Raw genomic sequence first — 10,198 nt, forward strand, 5'->3', positions numbered from 1 at the left:
GGCGGCGGCGTGCGTGCCAGGGGCTGGGGGCTCCGCCGCCTCTCCTGCGGCTCACCGAGCTCCGCGCTTCCCTCTCTCTAGGGCAGGCGGCTTCTCAGAGGTAAGCCGGGCCGCCGGGCTGGGCGCCTGGCTGGGCGGCGGGGCCGAGGACTCCCGTGGAGCGGGCGTGGGGAGTGGGCGACCGCTGGGCGGGCCGGAGGGTTCTGGGGAGTCTTGTTTTCTGTTGGAAAGCTGCTCTGCTGGGGGCGAGGGGCCGCCCGCCTGCCCGCCAGCGCTCTGGTTCGCTCGCCAGCGCGCCCCCCTGCCGGCCAGCAGGGCCGGGCGCCCGCTTCTCCCGGGGAGACGGCAGCACCTTTTCTCCCAGCGCCCGCGCTTTCTCCAGCTTGGCTTCCACCGACTTTGCTAATCGCCCGGACCGCATCTGGACGCTCTGGCTCCGGAGCTGCACAAAGCTCAGATTTCCTTCGGGGAATGAGGCAAGAGGGGCTTTTCGGGCCGAGTTCAGTGGAATTGCGGGATGGAAGTTAGCGAATTTGGGCAACTTGCCTCTACTGCCCAGTCGACCTCAGCCCTCCCCTCCCCCGACACACGCCCACACACACACACCCACGCGCACACCCCTCTCCCTATAAACGCGGGCTGGCGAGCAGCGCGCCGAGTCCCTGCTTCGCAGAGCACCGGACTTGGAGTCAGAGAGACCTGGCTGCGAATCCCGACTCCGCCACTTTCTAGCGCTGTGACCTTGGGCAAGTTACCGCACCTCTCCGAGCCTTTCTCACTCTTCTCCTAGCGGGGTTTTAGCACTGACCGCAGGCGGCTTGGCTAGGGGGTAGGCTCAGCCTGCGGCCGCGTCGGATGCTCAGCGGGCGCTCAGTAAGTGTTGATGAGGCGCGGGAGTGGCCGCCGCCGGCGTCGGAGTGCAGACTCGCCGCGGAGGCCGACACCCCGCGCCCCTTCCCGCCTGTCCATGCTGTTTCTACGATCAGTTCCTGATACAGCACTTGCGGGAACGGACGCTCAGGGCCCCGGTGGCCCGGGTGCTTGCGCCCGCGGTGCAAGGGATGCTCCCGGCCGCCCCCGGTTCCGCGGCTCCATCTGGGATGCGGCGAGGAGGGCAGCCGAGCTGTCCGCAAACAACGGGCCTTTAGTTTTCAGGTGGCGAAACTGACTGGTCTGGTTAGAGCGCGTCCAAGCCAAGCCGCAGTGCTGTTTGGATTTTTAAATTTCTCCTTCTGAGTGAGAAAATAGCAATCGAGATGGAACCATCCGGTTGGTGCCATTTTAACTTTTGGTCCCCCAACAGGTTAAAGATGAGGACCCCACCTGCCTCTCTCTTCTCTCCTTCCTCTCTCCTTCCCACCCCTGGCTAGGCGGGAGGGGGCTGCTCGCCCAAGGGAAGGCCTGAAGCGAAGAGCGGGCGGCGGGACTGGGAACTGGTGGCCGGGGGGCCGCGAGGCATCAGCCGGCGAGGAGGCACTTGTTGCTCTAGGTTTCCCAGCCGCTTCTCGCAGCCGTTTCGCTGTGGTCAGCTCGCGGCTTGGAGAGCGGACTGGGACGTTTCTGCATTGCCAAGTTTTGCCCAGGAACAGGCTAGAGGGTGGTGGAGGAGGGCAGAAAACCGGGGAAGCAGAGCCAGGGATGCCGATGAAAATGCGATTGCTTCTTCAGACGCATTCAACAACACTTACTGAGCGCCTGTGGAGCACAGACCCAGCCTGGGGTCAGGGTGGGTGGTGGGTCAGTGATGGAAGGCAGAAGATCTGAATGGACACAGGGTCTCTTCTGGGGGAGCTCCCAGACTGAAGAGGGAGGCGCGGTAAAATGGTCTTCCCCCACGAACTGATATCAGAATAGAGGTAGTTTTTTTTGCTCGTTCTCTCTTGAATATTTTAATGTTTCTCTTTTGGTTTTGCTGTTGTTGCTGCTGCTCCTGTTGTTTTTTTCTTCGCTTTGTACATTCGGGTACCAGGCGGCAAAAAGGAGGGTGAAGGCTGGATAGGAACGGGAAAAGATGGACAGGGCCCCAGACGTTTTCTTAGGACAGGAAAATTGTCTGATACTGATCGTGCTAGGGCTCTTGAAGACGACATGTGTTACACTCCTTGTCGGTGATCACTTGCTTTTGAAATATTTTTCTACGGTTGCCTCAGAGAAGGAGCAGGGCTTCAATCAAGTGATGATGCGGGACCCAACAGCTGATATTTTTTCCTCATGTTTTTAAAAAAAATGTTTACCTTTTTCTCTATTTTTTCCCTCTCCCCCCACCCGCATCCACCCAAGTAAGCAATGCAAAGATGATACAGAGAGGTAGTAAGTGGCCACTTTCTAGAAGTGTCTAAGCAGATTCTTAATGACCGCTGTGGAGTGGAGAGTGTCATGGAGAATTCTAGCCTCCTTGGAAAGATTAGAGACTCTTTTTAAGGTCCTCAAGATTCTCTGGACCAAGAGGTATTTATAAATATGAAATTCTACATCTCTAATTGATCATGAAGGCTCGAATATATGGGGCTTTTTTTTTAAAAAAAAAAAAAAAAAAAGAGATAGGGTCCCGTTATATTGCCCAGCCTGGTATCAAACTCTGGGACTCAGGTGATCCTCCCATCTCAGCTTCCTGAGTAGCTGAGACTACAGGAGGGTGCTACTGTGCCTGGCTATGGGACATTTTTTCTTCTTTGTAAACAGGCCTCTAGGAAAATAAGTTGAGATTTTCAGAGGTTTGTTTATTTTCTGGTTTGGAGGTATTCTTTTGCCCTCATTCCCTTATCCTTTGGCACTTGAGCCAGGAAATCACTTCTTTGGAAGCCTTTTGAGTCCAACTAGGTATGGTGACTTAGCCAGTGGTCAGGTGAGGCATATGGGCATAGGGGTGCTAGATTCTGCTCCCAGAACCGCTGCTGCCTGACTAAAAAGCCATTGAATCTCCATGCCTCACTTGTCACTATAGATGGGAATGGCTGGACTCAGGTTTCTGGGGTAGGCATCCTAGGAAAGCCCAACGCTGGGGCTGTCTTGGAGGGGGCTTGAGACGTGGAGGAAAGTGAGACATTCCTAGCTTCTCTGGCTCCAGCTGCCTCAGAGCCCCCAGACCACCCTAATCAGCCTGGCTTCTCACAGGCATGCCCAAGGCCATGCTTTGGAACACCATGACATTTGCACTGGGGACTTGTTCCTTCCCTGTGCTGCAACCTCTAGCTTTCTAGGTCTTCCTTGCCCTGACTTCTTCCCACATTCTCGCAGTCCCAGTGGAGGCCCCTACTCTCCAGTCTGGATGCTAGTAGCCCATTGAGACAATATGTTGTCTACTCAGGGACATTCCTGTCCTCCAAACCAGGAACAGTGCCACCCTCACCCCCACACATACAACTTGGGACTGTGAAATCACTTGCATGAGGAAGCAGTGTGTCCCATCTTGGTGATATGGGTAGGTGGCTGCCTGGGCAGTACCTGGCCAATTCAAGCACCTTTCCTGCCTCAGGCAAAAGTTCCAGCTTGATCTCCTCCCTGTGCTCGGGTCATCTCTGGTCCTGGCTCTAACCCAGTCACCATCCTTGCCTCGTAGCTGCGTGGCATTGCCCTGCTTCGGGCTTTGCTAGTGCTTTGTTGGTCACTGAAGCCTTTTGCCCTTAACCACCGCTTCTTCCTCACTTGCAGCACAACAGCTCCAGCTGGCAGCGTCACTTCCCACCAGTTTATCCAACTTCTGCCAAGGCTCTGAAATGCCAACAACGTCGAGGCCTGCACTTGATGTCAAGGGTGGCACCTCACCTGCGAAGGAGGTAATTTTTGCCATTTTGCAGATAAGGCAGGGAAAGACAAATTTTCCGGGGTCATGGGCCAGGCCCTCCTAGGTGCATTACCCAGTGTCCTTGAGCAGAGAGGAGACAACAGGGCTATCTCTGGAGAGAATGAGAACAGCTTCTGCCTAAATGTGGTCAGATTGAACCCACTGGGGTGTTGAAAGATGGCAGAGAAGGGAGCAGAGAAATCGAGTTGGAGCAAAACCACTCTGTTGAAGAGACTAAAGTGAGTCTGAGAAGAGGGACAGGAGGTGCCCTTTTTAGGATGGTGAGGTGGAGGCTATGGGGAAGGAGCTGAAAGCAGTGAACCCACTTAGGACAGCAGGTGCTCCCGCACTAGAACTGGGGTCTGGCCTCAGTGCTCAGAGCCATGGCAGCAAAAGGATGCTTGAGGTGGGAGCCTAATTTTCAAGGGGGTATTCTTGCTACCTCTCCACCTCTAGCCCTAAATGAAGTACAGGTAGGAACCCTCTAAATCTGCTGAATGGTGAAGGATAAGCCAGGAGCAGGGTTACTATGGTGTGCTTTTCTCTGTCTTCTAGGATGCCAACCAAGAGATGAGCTCCGTGGCCTACTCCAACCTTGCGGTGAAAGATCGCAAAGCAGTGGCCATTCTGCACTACCCTGGGGTAGCCTCAAATGGAACCAAGGCCAGTGGGGCTCCCACTAGTTCCTCAGGATCTCCAATAGGCTCTCCTACCGCCACCCCTCCCACTAAACCCCCATCCTTCAACCTGCACCCCACCCCTCACTTGCTGGCTAGTATGCAGCTGCAGAAACTTAACAGCCAGTATCAGGGTATGGCTGCCGCCACTCCGGGCCAACCCGGGGAGGCAGGGCCCCTGCAAAACTGGGACTTTGGGGCCCAGGCGGGAGGGGCGGAATCACTCTCTCCTTCTGCTGGTGCCCAGAGCCCTGCTATCATCGATTCGGACCCAGTGGATGAGGAGGTGCTGATGTCGCTGGTGGTGGAACTGGGGTTGGACCGAGCCAATGAGCTTCCAGAGCTGTGGCTGGGGCAGAATGAGTTTGACTTCACTGCGGACTTTCCATCTAGCTGCTGATGCCAAGTGTCCCTAAAGATGGAGGAATAAAGCCACCAATTCAGTTGTAAATAAAAATAAAGTTACTTACAAAGAGATGGACCAATTAGAGGTGTTCTTCATTGAGATCTAATGATGTGTAGTATGGTCTGATGTCCCTTTAGCAATTCTGAGGCCCATGGCGGGGTTGTGGGTGGCTAGCTGGGAAGGAGCTGGATGGGATGGGAGGAGAAGGGAGGGTGAAGGAGGATGTTCACTGAATGCCTGCTGCCAGTACCACTGTGGCTATCTCCTCAGGAGTACCTGGTCTCATTGCCCTAAGACTCCAGGAACACATGGCATACAGGGGCTGGTTGGGGGCTTTCTTGGAAGAGAGACTGATCAGACCTTTGTGCAGCCTCCTTGTCACATGCACATCCAAGTCTAAAGGCACATCCCTGGCCACGTGGCACACACTTCACCAACTCTAAAAGCCACCCCCACCCACTCTCTAGCCCCAATCCAATTGACCCATTAAGGCCTTTCCTTTGCCCTCTTGCCCATGTGCAATAGACAGATAGGGCTGAAGAAGGATCCCTTGACCTAGGAGCTAATATTTCTCTGGAAAATTGCAAAAGCAACAGACTCCCATCATTAAACTGGGATTTGAGGTGCCTTCTCCAGTCCCCTCACATAGCTGCTCAGTCCTCCCAGCCTGGGACACTGAGCCGATCTTGCGTGTCCCTAACTCCTACCTTCCTGGCCCACCCTGTTTGAGCTTGCCTCTCCATCTTAGAGATACACATCAGGGCTAGGCTTGACAAGTTCAACATTTGGCAATCTATCCCTTGCCCTTCGATTAACTGCTGAGGTAGCAGTGGCTTCAGAAGCATGCCAAGTGACAAGGCAGTGGCACTGCACTGGATCCTGGCCTTGTGATACGCTGATAAAGCCTTGTCCTCATGTTGATACAACCCAATGTCCTGGACACTCTGTCCATGTTTCGGACTCCCAGACAGACTTCTTCCTTGAACGCTGAACACGACTGTAATCAGCCTCTCAGGACTAGCATCAGCCCTGCCCCCTAGCAAGCACTTTTAAAAGAGTGTGCTAGCAGGGGCGTTGATTGGATTCAGCACTCCCTGAGCACCTGCTCTGGGCCAGGCACTTTGCTAGACACTGGGAGCATGAATTAGATGAAGTTTACCTTTGAGGGAGTTCCCCATCTCAGAAGGAGAAAGACAGGCACAAAGAAATTATAATAAAACAGCATTTCCTAGAACACAGGGGGAAGGTGCTATTCGATCCCAGAAAAGGAAACAGCTCCATCTGTCTGGGAAGTCTGGGGAAGGCTCCTTGTATTGAACTGGCTTATTTGTTTTCATATTTCACAAGTAATAAATCCATGATCCAATCTCCTTGTAAAAAGTAGAAGCTTTGCAGATGAGGCTAAAGTACCCTTTGACCAAATCTCTCCCTCAATCCTGAATGCCTCTGGTTCTCCACAGAGGTAGCAACTGTTTATCTGTTTGTGGTGCATCCTTGCTGGCCTTGCTCTCTGTCCTTACATAAAGGTATATCCACCCAAAGAAAGTTTTGGCTTTTGAAATAAGACTTGAATCAGCCAAGGGAAGAATGAGTGAGGGGAACAGCTATTAAACAGGCACAGGCGCATGAGAGGGGCTACAGTGGCTGAAACCAGGAGTTCAGCACGCAGGCTATGTCACAAGGCTGGTAGAGGGGACAGGAAGAGATGAGGTTGCAGAAGCTCATAAAAGGCAGAGCCCATAGGACCTTCTGGAAACATGCCTTCACCTTAGTGCCACCAGTCCTGTGGCTCTGGAAGAATCTCTGGAGGTTTGTGGGAAAGCAAATAGTTAAGCAACTTTTAACATCTCGTTTTTTTGTTTGTTTGTTTTTTGTTTTGTTTTTTTTGAGACAGAGTCTCGCTCTATAACCCAGGCTGGAGTGCAGTGGCGAGATCTCGGCTCACTGCAAGCTCCACCTCCCGGGTTCACACCATTCTCCTGCCTCAGCCTCCCGAGTAGCTGGGACTACAGGCACCGCCACCACGCCCGGCTAATTTTTTTTGTATTTTTAGTAGAGATGGGGTTTCACCGCGTTAGCCAGGATGGTCTCGATCTCCTGACCTAGTGATCCGCCCGCCTCGGCCTCCCAAAGTGCTGGGATTACAGGCGTGAGCCACCGCGCCTGGCTAACATCTCGTTTTTAAGATGATTTCAATAAAGGTGGATGGTTAGATTCATTTAAGGCTTGGAACAGGGAGATATGGGGTTTTGAGGGGGCTGATGAGGCAGGGGTAGGAAAACGGAGAGGGAAGAAAGGAAGCCTGGAAGAAGATAGGGAGAGCAGACGAGGCTTGAGAGTCTCAGGTCTGTGAGGAGAACACAGGAACTGGATTGGGGGAGTTAGGAAGGGAGAAGAAGAAGGGACCTGAGCTCCCAGGTCACAGGATCCTTCTTCGGCCCTATCTATATATTGCACATGGGCAAGACTGGGGGAGCTAGGAAGGGAGGTGAAGGAGGGTCTCAGAATCTGCACAGCTCCTAGCAACACAAGGGCAGTGTGGACACAGGCATGGCAGCTGAAGCAGAATGACAGGATGTAGATGGAGCCGAACTCTGAATGGCTGGAGGGTCCCGGGGTCCCTCCCCTGCTTGGGCCTTCAAAAAACACAATTCTGGCCAAACTAAACAGGTCAGCAGGCTGCATTCAGCGCCTGGTCCCCAGCTTGACACCCCTAATCTCTATGAGTATAAGCTCTGGAACCCCCAGTATGGCAGTAGTCCTTGGGGTGGGGAGAAGCTTGAGCCAGGGGCCAGTGCCTTCAGGAGGGGGATGGGCTGCTTTGGAATCATGGGGGTGATAGGAGTGTGGCTGGGAGGCAGGTGATGGTGGGGAATGGCCTGAGCATCTCTAGTATATTAACCAGAGTCTCCAGAGAAACAGAACAAATAGGATAGAGACATCCAGATATACATGTGTTGGCTCACAAGATTATAGAGGCCGAGAAGTCCCACAGTCTGCTGTCTGCAAGCTGGAGAATGAGGCAAGCCAGTGGTGTAATTTGTCGGAGTCTGAAGGCCTGAAAAGGTGGAGGATAGTGATAGTGTAAGCCTTGGTCTGAGTCTGAAGACTTGAGAAACAGGAGCACAGAGGTCCAATGACACGAGAAGATGATGTCCCAGCTTAGACAGAAACAAATTCACCCTTATTCTGTCTTTTTGTTCTACTTGGGCCCTCAACAGATCAGATGATGCCTACCCACATTGCTGAGGGCAATCTTCTGTCCTCAGTCTACCCATTCACATGCTCATCTCTTCTGGAAACACCCTCTCAGACACACACAGAAATGTCTGACCAGCAATCGATATCCTTAGCCCAGTCGAACTGACATATAAAATTACCCATGAAACCTAGAGAAGGTGCTTCTGAATGAGGAGAGAAAGCAGGAACTTTGGCAAGGCAATCCTGCCTCCTGGTGCCAGTGGCCAGAAATGTGGCCAACTGAGCAACCTCTTCTCCAGAGAGCTTGGAGGGATAAGGCATGGGACATCCTGAAGGGAGAGTCAAGGCCCTGCACAGGGGAAGACGAGGACGGCATGGGTCAGTAATTGTTTATTGCTAGAGAAGGAAAGGGAGTAAGAGAGCTCCACAAGGCACAGTGGAGGAAAGGCAGGCAAGTCTCAGTCTCTGACATAGAGGTCATGTTCAGACCTCTAAAGGCACAACCAGACACATTCATTCATTAGGTTACTAGAAGATTTCTGAAGCCAACTCCAAGTCCTGGCCTGGAATAGGCCCTGGGGGCTAGGAGGCAAGGTACCCAGATGTACACAAGTAAAGAACACTGTCTACCCACAAGGAGCTTGCTGCTCAGAACAAATCTGTAGCCAAGAGCACCTCCTAGAGCCCAGGAGCAGTGCTGCTCCCTAGGGACAAACTATAGAGAGCACTCTGCTCCTGCATTCCAGGAACTCATAGCTCAGTGGTGGAGATAGCCACAGCCTTGAAAGATGAACTATATTTCCATCAAGCAGCAAGGCTGGTGGGGGCTTGAGTGGATGGCATGGACTCCAGGCTGAGGGGGCAACTGGTGCACAAATACAAAGATAAAATCGGGGCACGATGTAAACCAGAACAAATGCGGCATGATGTAAACAAGAACAAAATGTTAGAAAACCCAAGGCTTTCTCAAGGATGTCCTGCAGCTTGACTTCCTCAAAGGGCAGAGGACCGAGAGGAGGTAGGGTAGAATCAGATCCTGCAGTTGTTAAGACTTTATTCCACAGGTGAGGGACAATCTCTCATTCCACAGGTGAGGGACAATCTCTCATTCCATAAATAAGGACTGAGCACCTACTTTGTGCCAGGAACAATGCTAAGCAATGGGAATATGTGGTAAGCACATTGTCCTTGCTCTCATGAAACTTCAAGCTTAGCAAGGAGATAACCAGTAGTCAAGTGATCATGCAGATAATTAAAATTACAAATCATGAGAAGTGATGGGAAGAAAAGGTACAGGGCACTATGAAAGGGTATAACGGGGGTTTAATCTCAATTGCAGTGTCAGAGAGGGCCTCTGAAGGTTTTTAATGAAGAAGAGTTGTGGTCAGAGTTTGCATGAGGAAAATAAATCAGGCAACGATGTATATGACAAATTGGAATTATGGTGATTCTAGAAAGCTGTGACAGTGGTCCAGAAAGAATAAAGAAGATGGGAAATTAGTTTATGATAAAATGGTAACATTTCAATGGAGAGTTGTTGTTTAATGGGTATAGAGTTTCAATTCTGCAAGATGAAAGAGTTCTAGAAATCTGTTGCACAGCAATGTGAATATACTTAACACTACTAAACTGTACACATAAAAATGATTAAGATGGTAAATTTTATGTTGTGGTTTTAACCACAACTTAAAGTTAAAAAAAGACAAAACAAGAATTAGCATTCCAAAGCAGTGAGGAAATGATGGATTATTCTAAAAAGCTTTGGGAGAACTGGATACACTAACCCAAACTTACACCAAAATGAATTCCAGATAAGCAAAAGATTTAAAATAAAAAATGAAATCATGAAAGTAGTAGAAGACAAAATGGAGATTTTAAAAGAAAACTTTGAAATAGAGAGGTCATTCTAAGAATGGCACAAAATCCAGAAGCTATGGAAGAGGCTGATATATTTAACTGCATTAAAAAAAATAGGCCAGGCATGGTGGCTCACAATTGTAATCCTAACACCTTGGGAGGCCAAGGTGAAAGGATTGCTTGAGCCTGGGAGTTCAAGGCCAATCTAAGCACATAAGGAGATCCTATCTCTACAAAAAAATTAAAAATTAGCTGGGCATGGTGGTGCACACC

The 10,198-nt window shown here is 51.2% G+C and overlaps 1 protein-coding gene across 4 annotated transcripts in view; it reads left to right on the forward strand.

Moving 5' to 3' along the window:
- CITED1 (Cbp/p300 interacting transactivator with ED-rich tail 1) overlaps positions 1-4,946 on the forward strand; it is a 5,620-nt gene extending 674 nt beyond the window's left edge. Inside the window, exons 1-4 of one of the 4 annotated variants that reach the window (XM_017885485.1) lie at positions 657-746; positions 1,149-1,269; positions 3,652-3,776; positions 4,340-4,946. In XM_017885485.1, coding sequence (XP_017740974.1) covers positions 1,257-1,269; positions 3,652-3,776; positions 4,340-4,861 — 660 coding nt within the window. In that variant the 5' untranslated portion in view covers positions 657-746; positions 1,149-1,256 and the 3' untranslated portion in view covers positions 4,862-4,946. Of the gene's footprint in view, positions 101-431; positions 747-1,148; positions 1,270-3,651; positions 3,777-4,339 lie in introns of those variants that run through there. The other 3 variants (XM_017885486.1, XM_017885484.1, XM_017885487.1) reach the window with 3 other exon arrangements.
- Positions 4,947-10,198: the final 5,252 nt, after the last annotated feature.

Source organism: Rhinopithecus bieti, unplaced genomic scaffold (genome assembly GCF_001698545.2).
Source record: "Rhinopithecus bieti isolate Rb0 unplaced genomic scaffold, ASM169854v2 scaffold_15339, whole genome shotgun sequence".
Classification (NCBI taxonomy): domain Eukaryota; kingdom Metazoa; phylum Chordata; class Mammalia; order Primates; family Cercopithecidae; genus Rhinopithecus; species Rhinopithecus bieti.